The 24038-nt window shown below is 43.4% G+C and overlaps 1 protein-coding gene across 7 annotated transcripts in view; it reads right to left on the bottom strand.

The window, feature by feature from the left end:
• Positions 1-24038, bottom strand: part of RUFY3 (RUN and FYVE domain containing 3) — a 222601-nt gene that overhangs the window by 47090 nt on the left and 151473 nt on the right. For 6 of the 7 annotated variants that reach the window (XM_033960982.1, XM_033960998.1, XM_033960973.1 and 3 more), the window contains 4 exons: positions 23885-23977; positions 19281-19364; positions 15866-16033; positions 2713-2810 (listed from right to left, as the gene is read on the bottom strand). In XM_033960982.1, coding sequence (XP_033816873.1) covers positions 2713-2810; positions 15866-16033; positions 19281-19364; positions 23885-23977 — 443 coding nt within the window. The remainder of the gene's footprint in view (positions 1-2712; positions 2811-15865; positions 16034-19280; positions 19365-23884; positions 23978-24038) is intronic. The other variant, XM_033961008.1, reaches the window with a different exon arrangement.

The raw sequence follows: 24038 nt of genomic DNA, 5'->3' as shown, positions 1-24038 counted from the left end.
ATGGGTGTGTCTCCATGCATGTAATTTATAGAACACTATTAACTAAACGTGTCACTTAGTGCTCCAACTTGCACTTGACATGGTGTACAAGGGTGAGTCTAAGCACTGACATACCAATGCAGATTTATGCTAGTATTCAATAATGGAAGCCATTTTTAGAACTGGCACGACACTGGGGCACCTAATCAGAGGTGCCAATTTGTAGAACTGTCAGTGCAGGGCTAGGTCCAGTCCACGAGGTCCACTGGCAGGCCAGGTTTTCAGGATATCCACAATGAATGTGTATGAGAAAGAATTGCATGCACTGCTTCCTTGGTATGCAAATCTCTCATATGCGTATTCATTGTGGATATCCTGAAAACCTGGCCTGCCGGTGGAGCTTGAGGACCAGAATTGAGTAGCCCTGCCTCAATGCCTAAATGTAAGCACCATTTTACACTAAGATTAACTACTAGAACTTATGCCTATAAATGTAATAATATTCACATGTTAAGTACTGATTAGACTCTAAGCAGTATATTACAAGCTTGGCATGTAATCCACATGGTGTACAACTACAAAGGAGCTGTACATGTAGGTGAAGCATGGGAAAGACATTTGTGGGTCTCACAGCTGGGTATGTAACTTATAAAGTACTACACTTCCCCCTCCGTATTCGCGAATTCCATATCTACGGATTCGGTTATTCGTGATTTTTGACCAGAAATTTTTTTTTCCATTTTTCAAGCTATTTTTAGCCCTGTAAGCCCCCCCCCTTAAGCCTTACCTGGTGGTCTAGCGGGTTTTCAGGCAGGAGTGATCTTCCTACGCTCCTGCCCCGTGCAGATCGCTCACAGGAAATGGCTTGAGAGACTTCGGGACCTCAAGGCAGCCATTTCCTGTGAGCAATCTGCACAGGGCAGGAGCATGGGAAGATTGCTCCTGCTTGAAAACCCGCTAGACCACCAGGTAAGGCTTAAGGGGGGGGGAGGGGCTTACAGGGCTAAAAGTAGCCAGGGGAAGTGGGGGATAAGGGCAGAACCGGCCCGAATATTATTCACAGTTTTTCCATATTCGCGGGCCGGCTCTGCCCCTAACCCCTGCGAATACGGAGGGGGAAGTGTATAATATTTATACCCGAGTTCTATTCTATAATGGAATTTGTGCTCTGTGCCTTACATTTTAGTGCCCAAATTTGGGTGACCTTAATAGAATTGTCCCTATATGTTTTTTAATGAATTTTGTAATCTTCCTTGATATGGAAATGTAGGCACTATATCATACTAAATTAAAATAAAGTTTAAAAGAAGCTACATTACATGGGACAAAATAAATCATATACGTGGAGTGAACAAAATAAATCACACATTCTGAACTGGAGAGATTGACTGGATCTTCTTCTGAGATCAGATTAAAATGTTCCACACGCACACAAAAAAAATTTGAAATCAGATTCCAGGGTAACTAGTTCTCAAGAGTGTGATTCAATGAATTCAACTCCACCAAAAGTACCAGTTTGACTGGCAGAATTTGGACTATCATTATTATTATTTTTTTTACTTCTCATTCCTGGTATCAGTCATATCAAGTGGCAAAGAGAATGCATTGGAAATGATCATATTAGCCTTGTACTTCTGTTGTACCCAGTAACTGAGACCCTCTTTTGCTGCAGCCAAAATCAGAAGAGGCCAGATCTTATCTTTCCACTAAAGACACAGGGCTGGATTCTATAAACAGCACCTAAATCAGCAGCCGCCTACAAAAATGGTGCTGGCTGGGTCAATTATGCTTAGGTACCATTTAAGAATCGTAGCTTACTGTGCCTATCACAAAACTTAGGCAGGGTTTTACTGGCCTACATTGCAGATGCCTAAGATCTTTTGAGAATTGCACCTAATGGTGCCTAAGGTCATCTCCGCCCCTAACCACACTTAGGGCTAGATTCACTAAGCAAACCGATCGCGTACCGATCAGTTTGCGAGCCCTTCGCGACCCGATTTCCTTCCTGCAGTATTCACTAACCTGTTTTACAATCCGATTCCGATCCACGCGTGCAAATGTGGGGAACTGCATGCAAAGTAGGCAGGGACGCGATTCACTAAACAAATCTGCCGATTCGACTGTGCTGGCCGATCAACCCAAAAAGCGACTGCTGAGGACCAGTCGCTGAAGCCCTTTCCGACTGCCTTCTGCTGCCCTGCTCTCAGCCCTTTCAGCCCCCATCTCCTGCTTCCCCGATCTGCCTGCCTTCCCCGACTCTCCCACCCTTCTCTGCAGTGTAAGCCCGTGGTTTTAACCTGCAGGCTTTAAGTGGGTTAAAACCACAGGCTGTAAAAAAAAGTGCTGGTCCAGTGCATGCACAGACCATCTAAAAATGGCTGCGCATGCGCGGGGATTGCTATAGAGCAATCCGTGCCGGTAGATGGAGGCGTTCCTCCAATCACCCTCATCTGCATGTTGGAGTTTGCTGAATTCGCTGGACCTGCCCAGATCGGGCCCAATCAGGCAGGTTAGTGAATCTGGCCTTTACTTTGACCTTAGGCACTTTGTTGTAGATATGATTATGACACCTATTTTTTTTTTAAATGAGTTTTTAATTGGTTTTTAACTGTGCAGTCAATTACCACGCTGATTAAAGCCGATTAAATTAGGTGGCAATAGGGCGCCTACCGCCACCTAACTTATGGCGCCGTTTACAGAATCAGGCCCACAGTGCCTAATGTCCAGACTTACCTTTGTTCCAGCTGTTTAATAGTAGCAGCCATCTGATTGGTCTTTTCCTCCAGGCGGCTGTTTAAGTCGCTTTTCTGTTTTCCAGCTATATCTGCACTCTACAAAGGCAAAAAAAAAAACAACATATTGAGAAGATGACAAACTCCTGCCGCTTCCCAGCTCAGCTTGTTGAAAATAAGAAACATTTCTTAAAACCAAATTGTGCATTTTTGTGCAAGACAACTAAATGTATTGCCATTAGCTTGGTGACAACTGTGTATGTGACTCAAAGGGGCAAATGCATCAGTTTCTGTCAATAAACCAATGACAGAGAAAGTAGATACACATATTCGCTTACCCAGAATCTCTTAAACTTTTTTAGCTCTGGCACACTAAATGGAGCAAATGTTTTTCATGACACATTATAAATGAAATGATCTAATTGCAAAACCAACAAAAAATTAAATTTGGGAGTTATTTATTTAAAGTTCTTTAAACTATTTATGGGCAATTGTAACAATGGTGAGACTAAAGTAGGTAGATTAATCAATGCGATGGATGTGCTTGTTTTTGAGTGCAAATTAACTCAAAATGCAGCTTGATAGCTGACAAGCAAACACACATTTCATCATTTACCATCTGCAGGTCGTCTTCTTTTTTTAAAAAATTTCTCTGGGAGCTGAAAATCTAAGTTTGCAAAGATCCAAACAGTAACAAAGCCTTGATTGCTTTGTTGTTCAGGTTACAATAATTACTGCATAAAAATTAAAATAAAATTACTTGCCACTAGTTTTCAAGGACCGATCGTAGTTGCATCCTTATGCACACAGATGCTCATAACATTGACAAGACTCTTGTGTATGTGACGTACAGTATGTGTTGAAAGTTGATTGGGCTTATAGGACCTTGGGCCCTAAGAAAGCTGACTTACCCAGAGATATAGTCGCATGCTTTCATAACTTTAATGATAAAGAGAAGTTAGTGAGAAAAGCCCAGGAAGTAGGCGCTATTACATGGGGAAAAAAACAAGGTGGAAATCTTCCAGGATCTCTTGGCCATTACGCTCCAGAAACAGCGGGAGTTCCGACCTGTGCTTACTTTACTGAAACAGAAAAGTATCAGATATCGTTGGTTGTTTACATTTGGGCTTTTACTCACAATCAATGGGACTCAAAATAGAGTGCCTGAAAACTGGAACCTGCTTCGCAAGGAGGGCCTGGTGAGCAAGGAGGATCTGATCCCAGGCAAATTGGCAGCTCGACAATTGGATAAATTTTGCTGGCAGGCAGTTCCGCAGGGATCGTGCAAGAGGAGACCTGATGCGCCAGTGGTATTGGAGGATTGGGAGGATGGATTGAAACTCTCTGACACCTGACTTCCTGCTTTTCGAGAGGACCTGTTTCTGATTGCATTAGGCACTTTTGGAGAGTGCTCTACTTTGCTAGACTTGAATGCAGGTCTAAGAGTGTGTGAATAAGAGGGAATTTTTGGGTGTTGTATGGCTGTGGTAGTGGGGTGCAGATGGGAGGGAGAGGACAGTACAATGTGGGATATAAGGTCTGGTGGGATCGCCTGAAGTCATGGAGGTAGTTAGGAGTGGTGGGTTGGAGGGAATGTGGAAGGAGGAGGGTTGGAGAGAGGGGTAGGGAATATGGGTTTTGGTGGGGAGGGGAGGGGGAAGTTGGGGTAACAGTGAGTGGGTATGTGTTGGGGTGGGAGGAGGGTTTTAAAAGCGGGTGGTGCTAGAGGGGTAATGGGGAAGGGGGAAGTTAATAAATTATGATATTGCAGCTTTAATGTGAAAGGTTTGAATATGCCCCGTAAATATCAATTATTATTAAAAGAGATGAAATGTTTGTTGATTTGATATTTGTGTTTTGCAGGAGAGAGATATTTTTTGAAATCTAGGGAGAAACTGGTGAACTTTAGGGACTAACCTGTGAGGGCGTGGGCCTCTAATAGATGGGAAAAAAAGAAGGCTGGAGTGGGAATTTTATTCACCAAGCATCTGAACATGATACCTAAGAAGGAATGGAGCGATGAAGGGGGCCGATGAATAATTTGGACAGGCACAGTGAATGGGGTGTTGGTGACCTTAGTGAAACTATATGCTTCTAACTCTAGCAAGGAAAATTTTTTGATGTAAAACAAAGAAAAATGTATGACAACCTACTGGCCACCAGAGCAACGAAACTGGACCAACAACTCACCAACCTGCTGACTTCAACCACAGACTACAAAACCTTCAAAAAAGAAACAAAAACCCTACTCTTCAAAAAATACATAAAACCAGTATAACACAACCAATAATGTTCTAAATCCAGCCTACACTACCAGCTACCCCTCAGCAATTTAGATAATGTTCAATCTATTCCTAAATACTTCTTCATATCTCTTCAATATGTACTTCTTAAGACCATAGCAATTCATCCGCAAGGTAAAGGCAGAACAGAAATCACTAATATAATGTAATGTAATGTATTAGCCAGGGCACTATTGGTCAAAGATGGGTACTTAATTGTGTGTGTGGGGGGGGGGGGGGTAGGAATTTTAAATTTGTGGTGGACCCTAGATGGGATTCTATAGGGGGCGGTGGGGATCACCTCAAATATGATAGAAAACAGTTGCACAATTTCTTGGAAGTTCTTAACATAGTAGATGGGTGGAAATCTCAACACTGGCAGGACAGAGACTATACTTATTTCTCCCCAGTTCATAATGTCTACACTAGGATTGATATGCTATGCCTAGATAAGGGTTTAGAGGTGTGTGTGTGTGTGTGTGAAGCTTTTGGATACAAAAATTGAGGAGATTGTATGGTCGGATCACGCTCCCGTCTGACTAGATGTGACATGGAGGGCTCTGCATCCTGGAAATCTCTATTGGAGGCTCAATGATAGTTTATTAAGAGATCCATTGACGGTTAGGAAAATTGAGCAGTCTATTATGGATTTCTGGAATATAATAATGTTGATCAATTTGCCTCCACCACTATCTAGGAGAGTCTTAAAGCAGTCCTTAGGGGGGAATTAATATCTATCACATCCCATAAGAAGAAACTGAGGCAGGAAGAGGAGCAATCATTGTGGAAAACATTGGCGCATCTGGTTGAGCAGCATAAAAGAGGTCAAGGAGAACAGGTTAGGCGACGCATTCAGGAGGCACAGTCTGCATTATGGAACTTGGTCAACGAGGATATTAAATTTAAATTGGAATGCCTTTGTCAGAAATTTTTTGAATCAGATAATAGGGCTGGTAAATTATTGGCTCACTGATTGAAAATCCAGCAAACCCAATCTAATATTAAGTCTATTAAGAATAAGCAAGGTATGATTCTTATTAATGAGGACAGTATCTAGCAGCACTTTTGAGAGTTTTATCAAGAATTGTATACTCCTGAGCAACAAGGGTCTGACTCTGATATTGCCCAGTATCTGGCAGGTCTAGGTTTGGCGTCTGTGTCTGAGTTGGAAGCACAAGGGTTGAATAGTAATGTGACCGAGGAGGATGTTCTGAAAGTGAGCTCTGCTCTTAAGTCAAGGAAATCTCTGGGGCTCGATGGATTTACAGGTTTATTTTATAAAAAATTTAGAACCCTAGTGGCCCCCCTTCTGGTTAGAGTTTTTAACTCCCTGCCTGGTGGCCATTACAGTTCTGCCAAAACCAGGCAAAGATATCACTCAGTGTGGCAGTTACAGACCTATTTCCCTTTTGGTCATTGACACGAAGATTCTTGTCCAGGTATTGGCGGATCAGCTAGTAATGCTCTTGCCAGCACTTATTCATCCGGATTAAGTGGGGTTCATTGGTGGGTGGCAGGCAACGGATGAGATCAGGCGGGTACTCAATTTAGTTTGGCGGGCTCATACTGAAGGTTCCTCTTGGGTTGTGGTAGCAGTGGATGTGGAAAAGGCATTTAATCGCATGGATTAGAAATTTATGGTGGCAATTCTGCGCTGTATGGGGCTTGGTGACTGCTTTATCTCCTGGATTTTAACGCTTTATAACAGCCCGATGGCTTGTGTCAAAATTAACGGGGCTTATTCTTCTCCATTTGAGCTCTGGCAGGGCACCTGACAAGGCTGCCCGCTCTTGCCTTTTGCTTTGATGATTGAGTCTCTGGTGTAGAAGATCCGTCAGTCGGATCAGGTACAGGGACTTAGGATACAACGGATGGAACAGAAATTATCATTGTTTGCTGATGATATCTTGGCCATTGTAGAGGGCACGGAAGCTTCCTTGTTGGTTCTTCAAGATCTTATGTGTCAGTATGGCTCTTTCGGGCTTTAAAGCCAATTTGACTAAAACTGAGATCCTGAATATAACAGTGCCGAAGGAAGATATCCAGGTGCTGAAAAGAAGAGTCCCATTTTGATGAGTAAAGGGTATAATTAGATACTTGGGGATTCAATTGGAGGTGGACTGGACAAAGCTGTTCCAGTTGAATTATATTCCATAGGCATCTTTGATTTTGCGGGATTTAGCCAGGTTGGATAAATTATATTTATCTTGGATGGGGAGAATGGAGGCAGTACAGATGATTTTACCTTGGTTTTTATACCTTTTTCAGATGTTACCTATTGAAATATCTCCGGTATATTTTTACAAATGGCACACTAGTCTTTTCCAGTTTGTTTGGGTTTTTTTTTTTTGGGGGGGGTAAACACCCTACGGTAGCTAAGCAGGCTTTGGGTTTGGGTGTCCCTAATTTGGAATCTTACTATCGAGCGGCTCAACTTAGGGCTGTTGTTGACTGGCATGCTATTCCTGCTAAATGGTGGGTGTCAGTGGCGCAGGGATTGCTTGTTGGGCCCCGAGCCATCCAGTGTCTTGGGTACCTTTCCTTGGGGAGGGGAATTGGTGGGTATCACTGATCTGTTTGTTCGATGGACGCTGCAGGTTTGGCAGGGGGCCCACCATTGCCTATTATGGACCAACAAGGGACTTTATTTTTTGCCCCTCCTATTTGCCCCAGGTTTTGTCCCAGGTAGGGAGGGAGGTGTTTTTAAACGATGGGCGAGGCTGGGACTGCAGTACTTTAGTTCTTTGGCCAATTCTTGGAAGGGGATACCATCCTAGATTTGGCTATTCTAAGTGCTCAATATCATCTTGCTCTGGGAGATATTTTCTCTTATTTGCAGGTGAAAAATTATCTACTTAGAATATATGCAGCAGACCCAAGGACTTTCAGGAAATCGGCTTTTGAGCAATGTTTGGGGAAGCCGGTACAGCATGGGTGCATTTCACTATTGTACCAATTACAATAAACTGACAAGGACTGAAAAACCTCTTATATGCAGGCCTGGGAACAGGATATGGGAAGAACCTTTACCCTATTCCCCAGCTAGATCTCTTAGATCAGCAGATCAATACTTACTAACCACTCCATCATTGAAAGTAATAGGCACTAGAAGAAATACAACCTTTTCTATTTTTGGACCTCAGCTCTGGAACAAACTTCCAATCTTTCTGCGCGCCGAAACCTCTCTAGAAAAATTTAAAAGTTATTTAAAAAGTTACCTTTATAAAGATGAATTTGAATCTTAAATCAGATAATGTTTCCCTTCTTATGATCTCCCTATTTATTCTTGGATTCGGTCTTCTTTTAAAGACATATTTTTAACCTAAGTTACATTAAAATATTAATGATTTTTTTTTTTTTTTTAAACCTTTCCTGATGTTGTTCTTCCTTAAATGTTTTTCTTTTGGTTATTTTTTACTTTAAACAAATGTAATTTTATCCCTGTATTCCTTATGTATTTTTTATTTATGAACATGTTTTTATGTCTATTGTTTAAATGATTCATTTATTTCCCCAATTTTATTTTTGTTATACGCATTGAAAATATTTGATATTGCGTGTAAATCAAAATTTCAATAAACTTGAAACTTGAATGCATCTCATTAAGATTACATCATATAGTGGTTGCACCCCTATTGGTAGAAAATGCTCTTAAGCGTCTTGTGCGATGGTACCCGACTCCAGCTATTTTAGGCAAGGTGACTCAGTCAGCTACTGGGGGCGTGCTGGAGGGGTTGTGGGTCCAGGGGCACCTTTTTTCATATGTGGTGGGCAGTGTTCCCTCTAAGCTGCGCTGGCGTGCGCTGGCGCACAAAATATTGCCTCGCAGCGCACAAGTTTCACGTCACAGCGCACGGCGTACGGAGATGGCAGGGCGGCGAGAGGAGAATCGGGCGAGTTGGCGCTGGCGCCCGATATTTTTAGCGCACAGCGAAAAAAATTTTGCTCACAACACCCGCCCGCTTAGAGGGAGCACTGGTGGTAGGAGTGCTCCTGCCTTAAAAAGTATTGGGAGCAGGTCTTTCAATGTATCACTGGTCTCCTGCAAGTGCCTCTACCGCTGAAGGTAGAGACAGCCCTGTTAGGAGTGGGAGTGGAAGGGTTGGATGATACCCAGGACAAACTTATTCTTTTGGCATTTACGGCTGCTAGATTGGTGGTGGCCCAGCATTGGAGTCCGGGTCTCCCCACCCTGTCTTTAATGTGGGAAAGATTGGAATGAGTGTGTGCCCATTATATATTATCTGCTCTGTTGTCTCGTAAAATGGCAGCAATATCTGGACATTTGCGGAAGATATCTGGAGGTTGGTACAGCAGTATCCCACATGTAGGAACTTGGTTAATATTTAAGCCTGGATCTACAGTATTTGGGGTTTTGCATTACTCCTACTCTGCTGGGGAATTTTGATGTATAGGATTTTTCCCCCCCTTTTTTTGTGATAGTATATAGGTGTTGAATATGCACTATTACTTGGAGGTGGGGGGATTTTGTTTTGTTTCCTTCTTGTTTTTCTGTATTTGGGGGTTTGATTTCTCTTTCTGTCATGGGGGCATGGCGAACAGATGAATGTTACTTACTATTCATACTTGGATGGTGTTGGGGATGAGCAATGTTCTGATTGTCTTTCTGGTTTGTTTATTGGAATATGTTCTGGATTGATGTGTACCCTATTGGTGTTAAATAAACAAAACAAAAAAAACTTTAGATGGCAGGGTGAGAATAATATTGAGATCCTATGACACTGTAGGAGGTTCAACATGGGGCATGAGCAAGACCAAATCTCTCATGAATTGAACAAGAGACTGTACAGAGATGGGCCTGCCTTCAACATGGTGATACTACAAAAAAAAATACCCCAAAAAGGAACTGATAAGGTACTTAAATGGCACAATACTACAGGTAGGGTATGCCCTGGGACATTACAGACAATCAGATTCCCTGGCCTCCACACTGTAAAGCTGAATTAAATTTAAGTGAAGGAGCACCCTCAGCATGGGTTTGAAAGCTCTTAAGAGTGCTCAAAAGAGCCGCTCTGATGCTTAAAGAAAGCAGAGCCGGCAAACAGCAGAGCAGACAATACTACTCCAGCCAGCCACACACCATCATTTGGGTGCTCATGTGTGCTTAATAAATGCAAATCATAGTGACAAACAAGTGCCCAATAAATAAGAGGAATGTCTGCAATAAACAGGGAATCAACTGTCATGTAATGCCCCTTATGCCTGAGCACAGTGACCTGAAGACAAAAAACTGTATGGAAAACACAACATTATTTCAACGTCTGCCTATGAATATAAAGGACTTGGACTACCTACTGGTACTGCTTAACAACAGGACTGTGGATTCAGCTAAGTACAAGGAGGAATAAGTGATCGTCATTTGATTTTTTTTTTTTGTCTTCGGGTCAGCGGGCTCAGGCATAAGGGGCATTATATGACAGTTGATTCCCTGTTTATTGCAGACATTCCACCTATTTATTGGGCACTTGTTTGTCACTATGATTTGCATTTATTAAGCACACAGGAGCACCCAAATGATAGTGTGCGGCTGGCTGGAGCGGCTGGCTGGAGTAGTATTGTCTGCTCCGCTGTTTGCCAGTTCTGCTTTATTTAAGCAGAGTGGCTCTTTTGAGCCACTCTTATGAGCTTTCAAACCCACGCTGAGGGTGCTCCTTCACTTAAATTTAATTCAGCTTTACAGTGTGGAGGCCAGGGAATCTGATTGTCTGTAATGTCCCAGGGCATACCCTACCTGTAGTATTGTGTCTTTCAACATGGTGATAGCAAGCATCAATTGTACTGTGGTGAACCTGACTGAGTTAATCTTAAAGTCAGACTCTGACAAGTGTAGAAGGCACTCAAGCAGTTTTTGTGTAGGTCAGGAAGAGAGATCTAAGCCTTGCCATCACATCAGACACTTGAAATTGTAAGATCTCTTAGTGAAGTCTTTCCTGGAAGTAAGCAGAACTCAGGAGATACCCATTGTGCAGGCTGAAGGAATCGATTACTGTCTCAACATCCAAGCCATGAGGACAAGGGATTAGAGATCGAGACGAAGAGGCAATCCTCTATTCTTAATACTACTACTACTAAGTTGGAAAGCAGCCTAATTTCTACAGCTCTTTGGAGGCTAGCTCCAGAAGTAGAGGGAATTGTATCTGTCTCAGACAATTGGGAGCAATGAGGATTACAGACCCTCTGTCCTGATTGAGTTTCAGTGAAGTCTTTGCTATGAGAGGTTATCAGGCATATAGACCTGTCCTCAAATGAAAGAAAAAGGCATCTGTAGTGTGATCTCATTCTGGATCACTACAGAGGGACCTTGTTGTTGAGATGAGTGGCAAAGAGATAAACTAAGGGGGTGTCTTAAACTTGGAAGATCTCCCAGACATGTCACAAGCATCAAGGGATGCCTGGACCATCATACTTTTGATACTCACACTGGCAGAGTTCAACAGCTTTCTTAGATGGAAGAGTATCTGCAAACTCTGGCACACTGTTTATCAAGAAATGCAAGAGCCAATAAGAATGTATATGGAAGGCTGGCATAGGGAGGCTATCTCCCAAAAGAATTCAAAGTCTGAGCATCCTTCCCCAGAGGTGCTGGGAAGTGAGACTTGGAGCTTTTGGCTCTTTCAAAGAGTAGATTTAATGGTAGTGTGGCAGCTGGAGCTTCTCAAATCCAGGAGCTTTTTAGACTCTATACACAAAGTTGGACCTTCTTGTGGACAGGATGTACAGAAAGGGGAATGAGTGGTCTTTCTCAGTCTCATCTGAACTACCTTGAAGATGATGTGAATGGGAACTGTCACAGTTTCCCTAGAAGGGGCATCAAAGTGGAAGATGTCCAACATTTCCGTCCTGGCTCATCCTCAACCTCCAACTTAAATGGGATAACCTCAGTCATCTCCTTGGCAAAATTGGCAAAAGAAAGCTCCTGAGAGGGTGGGGGTGTACTTTATCCTTTCATGGGGCAAAGCAGAGTTTGATGGAAGGTCCAGAGACCCTGCTTCCAAGAAATCCTCTGTAGCCTCCTTAGATGCCTAGGAGCAGTCTGACTCAGACAGGATAGTAGTCTTCCATCTGGTCCTTATTGCTTCTGATATGATATATTAATGCATAACAAAATTAAATATTTAACCAACTTGATCCAAGATCTATTTACAAAATTCCCTTACCCTCTTCCCTATTGTGACCCTCCCTAACTTTCTTTCCTATCATAATATTGTAGTTCCTCCCTGTCTCTATTACTTTTTTTACCCTACTGTATCTTATGTTTATTATTATTATACTAGTGTTTAAGCCTGTTACATTAACGGGTGCTAGAGTAGATGTCTGTCTGTCTTTCTTTTTTTCTGTCTCTCTCCCTGCCCTGTCTATCTTTTTTCCTTTCTTTCTTTTTCTCTCTCTCTCCCTGCCCCGTCTATCTTTTTTCCTTTCTTTCTTTTTCTCTCTCTCTCCCTGCCCCGTCTATCTTTTCTACTTTCTCTCTCCCTGCCCTGTCTATCTTTCTTTCTTTCTTTTTCTCTCTCTCCCACTGTCTTTCTTTCTTTCTGTCTCTCTCCCTGCCTAGACCCTTAATGAAGCCGCTTTCCAGCTGTGCCAGCTAAGGGATCCCTTGACCTTTCATCAATCCAGCTGTGGCCAGCTGCTCGCACACACCTGCCCAGCTACACAACGGGCAAACGTGGCCCATCTCCCCTCCGAACCCCGTTTGCTCACTCTTGGCGCTGGATCGCCGCCTGATGTTTAAACCCGTTACATTAACAGGTGCTAGAATAGATGTCTGTCTGTCTTATTCTCTCTCTCTCTTCCTGCCCCATTTATCTTTTTTCTTTCTTTCTTTTTCTCTCTCTCCCTGCCCCGTCTATCTTTTTTCTTTCTTTCTTTTTCTCTCTCTCTCCCTGCCCCGTCTATCTTTTCTACTTTCTCTCTCCCTGCCCTGTCTATCTTTCTTTTTCTCTCTCTCCCGCTGTCTTTCTTTCTGTCTCTTTCCCTGTCCAGACCCTTACTGAAGCCGCTTTCCAGCTGTGCCAGCTAAGGGATCCCTTGCCCTTTCATCAATCCAGCTGTGGCCAGCTGCTCGCACATATCTGCCCAGCTACACAATGGGTAAACGTGGCCCATCTCCCCTCCGAACCCCGTTCGCTCACTCTTGGTGCTGGATCGCCGCCTGATGTTTAAACCCATTACATTAACGGGTGCTAGAATAGATGTCTGTCTATCTTTTTCTCTCTCTCTCTTCCTGCCCCATTTATCTTTTTTTCTTTCTTTTTCTCTCTCTCCCTGCCCCATCTATATTTTTTTCTTTCTTTCTTTTTCTCTCTCTCCCTGTGGCAGCGCTGTAAACAGGCTGTTCACAGCCAGCCCCGTCAGGGCCTTTCTTCTACCGCATCCAAAGTGATGCGTCAGAGGAAAGGCCCTAAAGGACTTGCCGCAAACAGCCTGTTTACAGCGCTGCCACTGCTGCTTTGGGTAAGGAATGGGGGGGTTGGCAGGTCAGGACTGCTGCCACTGTGCTGACGCTTCCCTAGTCGGTGGTTCCTCCCTGCTTGATGGGTTCCCTGGTCAGCTGCTTCCCTGGTCGGCGGTTCCTCCCTGCTCGGCAGCTTCCCTGCTCAGCGGCTTCCTCTATGGAGTCGACGCTGTGGTGTTTGCCACTTCAAACTCCGTGCCTCCGTATGCGCAGTAGAAGGAGCCAGAAAACCGCTGCACACAAAATGTCACAGGCTCCTTCTACTGCACATGCGGGGCCACAGGGCTAGAGATCATGGAGGTAGGAGTGTGCATGTGAGCTTAGGGTTTTATTATTAGTGATATGTACCCTTCTTTTTTATGTATTTTTCTTTTCCCCCCTTTTTAATTGTACACCACTCTCTTTTATAATGAGCGATACATTAAAACTTAAATAAACTTGAAACTGCTGGCCCAATGGGAAGGCTCAGGGTAAGAGTACTGAGGGGCTCAACACAGACACTGCCTTAGCTGGCCCAACCTTGACACTCCTTCAGGCACCAGTGTCAATGCACAGGCAAGAATGAGAATGTGGGCTGGACTGACACTGGGTCCGAAACTAATGGCCCTGATGCCATGGCATTGCATCAGGCTACAAGCTGCTACAGTTCCTCCTAGAAAGCTTTTGCTAAAGTTCCTCATGAGAGGCTCCTGAGAAAATTAAAGTGTCATGGGATAAGTGGCAAAGTTCAGTTGTGGATTAGGAATTGGTTATCGGATAGAAAACAGAGGGTAGGGTTAAATGGTCATTTTTCTCAATGGAGAGTAAACAGTGGCGTGCCGCAGGGATCTATACTGGGACAGGTGCTATTTAACTTTATAAATAATCTGGAAATTGGAATGACGAGTGAGGTGATTAAATTTGCAGATGACACTAAACTGTTCAAAGTTGTTAAAACACATACGGATTGTGAAAAATTGCAGACGGACCTTAGGAAATTGGAAGACTGGGTGTCCAAATGGCAGATGAAATTTAATGTGAACAAATGCAAAGTGATGCACATTGGGAAGAATAACCTGAATCACAGTTTACAGAAGCTAAGGTCCACCTTGGGGATTAGTGCCCAAGAAAAGGATCTGGGTGTCATTGTAGACAATAAGATGAAACCTTCCGCCCAATGTGTGGCGGCGGCTAAAAACAGCAAACAGGATGCTAGGAATTATTAAAAAAAGGATGGTTAACAAGATTAAGAATGCTATAATGCCCCTGTATCGCTCCATGGTGTGACCTCATCTGGAGTATTGCGTTCGATTCTGGTCTCCTTATCTCAAGAAAGATATCATGGCATTCGAAAAGAAGAGCGGCCAAGATGGTAAAGGGGATGGACCTCCTCTCGTATGAGGAAAGACTAAAACGGTTAGGGCTCCTCAGCTTGGAAACGAGACGGCTGAGGGGAGATACGATTGAAGTCTATAAAATCCTGAGTGGAGTAGAACGGGCACAAGTGGATCAATTTTTCACTCTGTCAAAAATTACAAAGACTAGGGGTTACTCGATGAAATTACAGGGAAATACTTTTAAAACCAATAGGAGGAAATTTTTTTTCACTCAGAGAATAGTTAAGCTCTGAAACGTATTGCCAGAGGATGTGGTAAGAGCAGATAGCATAGCTGGTTTTAAGAAAGGTTTGGACAAGGTCCTGGAGGAAAAGTCCATAGTCTGTTATTGAGAAAGACATGTGGGAAGCCTCTGCTTGCCCTCTATCGATAGCATGAAATATTGCTACTCCTTGGGTTTTGGCCAGGTACTAGTGACCTGGATTGGCCACCGTGAGAGCGGGCTTGATGGACCATTGGGCTGACCCAGTAAGACTATTCTTAGGATGGCTCAGATACACTCTTTGATAACAGGCACTGGCAAAGTCATAGGCTCAGTCGGGATGGTCAAATCCAGAAAAGGAATTGGAACTGAATCGGAAAAATTTGTTACTTTGGTGAGCAACACGGAGCTGAACAGGAAGATTTTGCTATACTGGTGAACCCTGTGGCATGAGTTACAATTCATTTCAAGTTATGCCACAACAGCAGCAGAGGCATGGTGGCAGTTATATAAAATAAATGCCAATAATTTTGAGATTCCCAAGTGACATTAAGTGGAAAAGTTATCAAATGTGGGTTAATGTTAAAACTGGTAATTTTCCCACTAACATGTAATAATTTAGCACTAGTTCCATCTTATATGATGAGACCTAGTTACTAATACTTGGATTAACAGTAAAATAACCTTTCTTAATGGTAGCCCATGTTGATAATTTCCCCCCTAAATATACTACTGTAAATAAAAAAATTTCTGACACAGATAGGTAGTGCAGAATGAACGTCGCCAACTGTGTCACTGTGCTTTACTAGCAAGCTTACCTGCAATTTAAGTGCAAGGTCATGCTTTAGGGTCCTGAGATCATCCACTTGCTGCCTGAGCGCCACCAGAGCATCCTGCTTTTCACACACATCTTTTTCTAGCATTTTCATGGCCAGCTCCATCTCCTGCCTCATTCCAATCTGCACTTCCAGCTCCTTTTCTACATCCTGAAAACACAGGCAGAGGGAAGAACATGAGAGGTGCCAGAGTGAAATGGAGAGAAGGACCATTAAGCCCAGTATCTCGCCATCCCAAGTCAGGATCCCAAAGAGCTGATTCATTTCAAGTTTCTCGTGCCCAGAAATAAATTGCAGCTACTTGGCTATCCCTTCTTAAACCCACCTATGTTAAATGCCTTGAACACATTCTCCAGGAATGGGGGAACAGGAATTAGCTGGTCCATTTTTGGTGAAATGCTTTGCCTATAGATTTACATATTATTCTCAAATATCCAAATTTTCGAACAGCCTTAAAAACATGACTCTTTAAACAAACTGATTTGGATTAGTATGATTCCCTGAGCTTTGGAAATGGCTTTGTAACCCTTTCCAGACTGATATATTTCAAAAATGTTATTCTCATCTGTTCTAGAGTTTACTTTGATCGTGAAATAGCACTCTTGTAGAAAGCTTGTGGGGACTACTTCACTCTTATGGTGGCATAAATGCGTATGAGTCAAGTCTCTTTCATTTGAAAGGAAGCTCTGGAATGAGAGGGCATAGGATGAAGTTAAGAGATGATAGGCTCAGGAGTAATCTAAGGAAATACCTTTTTTACAGAAAGGGTGGTAGATGTGTGGAACAGTCTCCCGGTAGAGGTGGTGGAGACAGATACTGTGTCTGAATTCAGGAAGGTGTGGGATAGGCACATGGGATCTCTTAGAGAGAGGAAGAGATAATAGTTACTGTGGATGGGCAGACCGCCATTTGGCCTTTATCTGCCATCATGTTTCTATAGTAAGGTTTACCGAGTGTATTTCCCTGTGAATTACTCAGTCCTCTTTTATTTTGTTAACTGCACTGATCTGCAAGGTATTGCAGTATATAAATAAATGTTTATGTTATGTTTTATGTTTAGATTCAACAGGGTTGGCTGCCTTCAATCAGATGAATCTAATTATCAATTAAATCTGGTCAATTGGTTGACTAAGGGCGCAGGTAATATAGGTGTTGGATAACTTTGCTCTTTAAATGACATAATGAAGTATAAACTATATTATGTGTTTACTCAGGTTCCTTTTGTCTAATATTACACTGTGTTTACAGATCAGAAATCATGCAGGGGGAGGGGCAAAAAATGTTTTCATGTTTCTGTAGCTCATATTGCATGCCCTATTCCAGGACCAGCAGCAAGACATTAAGAGTAATTTTATAATCATTATTTGTGCATAAAACACTGTTTTACACAGTACATGGGCTCTTATAAAAATCAGGTCATGCCTAAAACAAACAAGTTATTTTACAGTAGGCATGATCAGAAGAGAAGCTGGGACAGAGAAGGGGTTGGGCAACTTTGTTCCTCAGGGCCATCACCCAGTTGTGTTTTCAGGATTTTCCCAATGAATATGCATGAGATTTCTTTGCATACACTGCCTCCACTGTATGCAAATTGATCTCATGCATATTCACAAAGTCTGATTGGGCTGCAGCCCTGGGATGGAGCATAGGCAGAGTCATCAGTCAGGCACCTGTTTTATAGAGTACATTCTAATATTTACACCTGCTCTTGAGCAGGTGTTATGTCCATGCCTTGAATGCAGGCGCTAATTAATGCTGCTGGTTGGTGCTAATATTTGATCAAGTCACATAGGTGCCAGTGTGTCATTATAAAATAGTGTCAAAGTAAGGACTTTCCTCCTCTCCTAACCTGGGCACCTTGTTACAAAATTAACCCCTAAGAAACTGAAATTCAAAAATGTACTCAGCTAAAATTTGGCACATCATACCCAAATATCTGCCTTTACCCACTCCACACTTCCAGGCTAAATTAAGAAGGTAAAATTACTGCAAACACAATTTTAGAGAAGCTACCTTGAGGAATTCCCAGAGAGGTACTACTACTACTATTTATTATTCAATAGATGGTCCCTGCTCAAAAGACCTTACAATCTAATTTGGACAGACAGGATATATAGAGATTGGGCAGTTTCTTGCAGAGAGAATGATAGGATGGACATTTATTTATTTTATTTATTCAATTTTCTATACCGTTCTCCCAGGAAAGCTCAGAACGGTTATACATGAATTTATTCAGGCACTCAAGCATTTTTCCCTGTCTATGACTGGGCTCACAATCTATCTAATGTACCTGGGACAATGGGGGGATTAAGTGACTTGCCTAGGGTCACAAGCAGCATGGGTTTGAACCCACAACTCCAGAGTCCTGAGGTTGTAGGTTTAATCACTGCGCCACACTCTCCCCCATAGGTATCTTACGGTAAAAGCCTCGAAAAGTGGGCTTTTAGCTTGGATTTAAATGCAGCTAGAGGTGGAGCTTGACATAATGACTCAGGCAGTCTGTTCCAGGCATATGGTGCAGCAAGAAGGGTCAAATTCTGGAGTTGGCTTTGGAGGAGAAGGGTACAGATAGAAGGGACATGCCTGATGAACGGAGTTCGCAGGAAGGAGCTTAGGGGTGATGAGATATTGAGCAGCTGCAGAGTCAATGCACTTGTAGGTCAGTAAGAAGAGTTTGAACTGTATTCAGAAATGGATGGGGAGCCAATGAAGTGACTTGAGGAGAGGGGTAATGTGTATAAGGCAGCTCTTGCGGAACATAAGTCGAGCAGCAGAATTTTGAATAGATTGAAGGGGAGAGAAATAATTGAGTGGAAGCAAGTTGCAGTAATCTAAGCGAGAGATGATGAGCGCGGATAACAGTTTTGGTAATGTGCTTGGAAAGGTGAGGTTGGTTTTGGTAATATTACACAGGAAGAAGCAACAGGCTTTAGCGGTTTGTTGGATCTGAGCAGAGAAGGAGTCAAAGATGACCCCCGAGGTTGTGAGCTGATAAGACAGAGAGAAGGAGAGTGAGTGCTGTCCACAGAAATAGAGAATCGGGGAGGGGGAGGCAGATTTAGGTGAAAAGATAAGGAGCTCGGTCTTGGCCATATTCAGTTTTAGATGGTGGTGAGACATCCAGGCAGCAATATTGGACAAACAGGCTGATATTCGGGTGGAGAGGTAGATTTGGGAGTCATCAGCATAGAGATGATACTGAAAACCATGGGAGGAGATACTCAAGTGCTGCCTGGTACAGACAAGTGATTCATACAATAGCTTCCCAAAATCCAGCTGAGTAGATTTAGCTGGCTACTTGGTGGCTTTTTAGCTACACTTTGAATAAATATGAACAACTGATTTGTTAGAGGCATTGGCTCATGCTTGGATCTCTCTAAGATTCCTCAGTACTTACAAGCCGCAGCTGAGTCTCTTCCTTTAAGTGTTTCCTCGCTTCACTCAGGGACTGGCCGTCCGCAGTCCTATCTTGTTTATTTCCCTTTAAGAAATGAAAACCAGAAATCCTAATCAGTCAGAGCTGAAACTTTCACAGCTCTTGCTATTCAGGTTACCAGCACAAGCATTTTATACAGCAGCTGAAGCAAAAACTTGTATTCTACCTAGCCAATGAACCAGTCCAAGGTGTGCAATAATGAACAAGGAAAAGACAGAATACCACAACAAAGAACTGAGCAACACAAAAGAAATAACTAAAAAACAGCATAAATAACATAAAATGCATACCACACATACAAGTCAATATTTGGCCACTGCAGTCAACTTTTTTTTTTTTTTTTTTAACATTGGCTGTGTTGGTTGAAAAAACGTATCTGGATGTTCATTGCCACTGTATGGGTAGTGCCAAGGGATATTCAGAGGTGGTATCTAGATAGTGCTGCTGAATATCCTAATCAGCATCACTTATCCAGATGGCAGGAGCTGTTATGCGGATAAGCGCTTTTGAATATCAACCCAATAATTAACAGAAAAATCATTGATCACCATAATTTGATGGAAGGGAGCATTCCCTTGAATTGTAAGTTTCTGCTAAATCTCAACTAAAAGAATTAGCTGATAGGAATACAAACCTAATATTATGTTGAAAGCATAAAGACTGTTATGGCACTAGACCACAGAATATCAGTCTTCTTCAGCTCATTCAAAATGCAGTTAAGCTCTTTACTGGCTCTAGGAAATCTGATCACATGACCCAGTTTCCCACATGTTTTTTAATCCCTATGCTGATTCACCAGGTCCACAACGCCAGTATTCCTCTATATCTCTCTTTGCTCCTGATTCCATATTCACTAACCAGATCATTTCTTTTTATAATTATTATTATTTTCTTTATTGAATTTCAATTTTTTTCATGATCATGATAAATCACAAAATGGTAACTGTGCAACAGGCAAAAAGAAAAATACAAAATGTATTGCAAATTAAAATAGGTAAAATAATTATCTTGTACTGTTCATTAGTCCTCAATTACAGTGAGAGGCGGTCATTAACGGAATTTACATATTTAGATTTAAATTTAAAAGGAAAATAGAAAGATGTTTACCCTACTATGGACTTACATTTCTTACGAAGTTTTTGCCTGAAGTTCTAACAAGGTACTAGCAGAACCAATCAGATCACAAACATCGTACAAGACTGTTTCATGCCACAGTCATCCAGGACAGGGTGTATGTAACGGGTCCCCCTAGGGATTCCAGCATGAAAGCAGAGCATCTTGCAGCAGACACATACGGGCTCTGGCCCAAGGAATCACATCGATCGTTGTCAACATGGTCCCCAGAACCTGGAGGTACTGACATACTGTTGAGATCAGAGTGGTCAGAAGGTTCCTGATAACCTGTCGAAGCTTCTCCTGACGGGATCCATGTGAAATTGAACTCCCAGGAATTCCAAATCCTGCGTCGGCTTGACCTGACTCTTCCTGAAGTTGATCACCCAGCCCAAGTGCTGCAGTAGCTGTACAACTTGATGAACAGCCCGATGCCCCTCGGACTGCGAGGGAGCTCTGATCAACCAGCCATCCAGGTACGGGTTAACCAGGACACCCAGGGTGTGAAGATGGGCCGCCACCACCACCATCACTTTCGTGAAGGTCCTGTATGCCATTGCCAACCCAAAGGATGTCGCTGCAAACTGGAAATATTGCCCCAAGACATGGAACCTCAGATATTTCTGGTGGTCGGGAAAAATGGGAATGTGTAGATAGATCTCTGTCAGATCCAGGGAGGCTAGAAACTACCCCAGCACCAACAATGCGGAAGCGAGGTACTTTCAGCACCACGTTGACCGCCTTGAGGTCCAGAATCAGTCTCCAATTGTTGCTCTGGAACGGGTTCTATGGCCGCAATATCAAGCAATCTGCAGACTGTGGCCTGCATCTGAACCACCTTCTTTGGGTGGTCCGCCAAGGAATCCAGAAAATACTCGGACAGAGGACAGAACAACTCCATTTTGTAGCCATCTCTGAGAGCCTCCAAGACCCAGAAGTCAGAGATAATGACCTGTCATTCTGCCAGAAAAGCCGACAAACGCCCCCCCCATGCGCATGATGGTGGGGGGAGACACCGGCTTGGTGTCAAAACTGTTTCTTGGCAGGAGCCACCAGTCGACTCCGCTCAGACAGATGATGTTGAGAACCATTGAAGCGTGGTCTGGCAGATGAAGAGGACCTCTGGCCCATCGAAGGGCATGAATATAGATGAGAATGCCTGAAGGGATGAAAAATTAGGATGCCCCAAACCTCTGGAAGGACGGGATCTTATTTACGGGCAGTGATTTGGGTCTGTGATCCTGCACACTGGCCATCAGGTCATCCAGACTGTGGCAAACAACTGCTGTCCCTTAAAGGGCAACCAGCTCAAGGTTGCTTTAGAAGACAAATCGCCATAGCACTGCCGAATCCAGAGCATCCTGCGAGCTGAAACGGAATAGGCATCAGCAATATAATCCACTCCGGAGATTATAAAATCCAAGTCACGCAGCACTAGAGTGTCAGGATCATGGGAATTGCATGCCTTTGCCACGAAAGAAGAGGTCGACACCGCCTTAACACCAGCAGCCACTGAATCAAACAGATGTTTGAGGACAAAATCTGCCCATCGGTCCTGAACATCCTTCAGGACTACACCCTGTCACTGGGGAGGAATGTGCACTTGGTGACCTGTGCCAACAATGAATCCACTTTTGGGGAAGCTAAGCACTTGTTAAAAGGCATCCGCCATGGGATAAAGCAACACCATGGCACAGTCACATTTCAAGGGACCCTCAGGAGTCTCCCAAATCTCCATAAGAATCTGAACGAGGTTAGGATAATCAGGAAAAGAGGCAGATTGTGGCCTCTGGTCACTCATGAGGGAACATTCTACAGTGACAGGATGCTCAGACTATAGCTTTAATTCCTGGAGAAATCCACAAGATGTGTTTGCTTGAAAAATCTGTGCACAGTGGGATCCTCCCCCAAATCTAGGGCTCTGCACCTATCCGAATCCTGAAGATCCATCAAATCTGCCACATCTGTGGCTGCTGTGGTGCTCCCCTGTGAAAGCAGAGGCATGGAAAGCATATCAGGTGCAACCATGGGCACTACAGGCTTACCTGCCAGCACCCCCAAGGGGAGGGAGAGAAGACCCTAGACCACCAGAGCAGGGTCTCTTTACCTACCATCACGGAATCCAGCGTAAGAGAAATAGGTAGAGACTTTCTAACCATATATGACTGATAAAGCATATTAACAAAATCTGGGGAAAACATCCTTCGCAGTAGGAGCCGACCCCTATGTACTAGGTTTGGACTTTTTGGAGGATTTACGGGGTCGGGACAGAAGGTGTTAGAAGGTCGAAGGCAACGAATCCAGGCAAGCTTCGCACCCCTTGCAGCCACACATGGAACACAGAAATGCATCCAACAGCCATACACCGCAAATGAAGCACGAATCCATGACATCCTGCCCTGGGGAGGCCATTTATGTGGTTTTCTTTCAAAAATGAAGCTGGCAAGTATAAAAAAATAACTTTAAATTCAAATCTGTAAAAATCCAAGATGGCCACCAAGGGTCTATTTTGACTAAAAATAGCCCCGGAAAACTAGAGAGCCCTCAAAAAGGGCAATTTAAAGATTTTTGGGGTAGGGCATGCAGGGAAACTCCCTAAAAATCATTTTTTAAAGACCTCCCAAAATTTCTGATTCAAGCTTGTACTCACAGAGACATGTGTTGACAGAAAAACACTGCAGACAGAGCTGAAATAGCTCACAGGGAGATCCTCTACCTCAACTTGCTGGAAAACTGAAATTTGAATCTTCTGACTGCCCCACCAGCCTGATGTCCATGACCAGTCACCTGCATAGCACGCCTGGTGGAGGAATGCCGTCTGGCCCCGATCCCCGGAGCACCTCCACAGAACCACGCAGCCTGCATTTGACCCACTAGCAAATGAACCTGGGGTGAGCTAGCTCCCAAGGGAATGGTCCCTGAGCCCTGATCTGATGTGCAGGCTGTCCAGAGGGCTTACTGACAAGTAGGAAACCCTCCAGAAGCAGACTTTTCCCAAAGATCTGCGATCTTCCGCAGTCAAAACTGTCCCCACAGGGAACTCCACAGCATGAGGGTAAAATACGCAAACAAATACTGAAATTATATGGAAAAAAACACCAGCAGAAAAGACAAGCTTGTAGGAAGAAAGACTGCTGTTTGCAGAGGCAGTGATGAGGTATGAGGGGGAGGGGTTTAAGCCTATGAAGTTTGAGGCTTCCTACAAAGTCCTGGTAGTTGGAAATAACCCACTGGTCCCAGAATAAAGTGGGATTGTACAAGAACAAGTCCTGGTGGTCTAGTAACCTCTTGGGGGAGCAAGAATGAATCCCACTCTTTCCTGCCTGCTGCCACTGCTTTAAAATGATTGCCGAGACTGCTGTGGGAAGTCCCAGCAGCCATATTGAAACTGGCATTGGTCAGCCTGTAGATGAGCGACAGACACACACACACACACACACACACAAACTGACCTTACGATTAGATTCCAAAATGTAGGAACTTTCTTCCTTAACTCGTTCCATCTCTTCTTGCAGAGTTATAATCCTGTTGTTTGCAACAGCAAGCTGTTAAGAAAACATGATAATATAAGATATGAGAGTCAGCCAAATACATAAATAGGTGGAA

Source organism: Geotrypetes seraphini, chromosome 1, assembly GCF_902459505.1.
Source record: "Geotrypetes seraphini chromosome 1, aGeoSer1.1, whole genome shotgun sequence".
Taxonomy (NCBI): domain Eukaryota; kingdom Metazoa; phylum Chordata; class Amphibia; order Gymnophiona; family Dermophiidae; genus Geotrypetes; species Geotrypetes seraphini.
The sequence above is the reverse complement of the archived record's forward strand: the minus strand, read 5'-3'. Positions and strand labels throughout refer to the sequence as shown.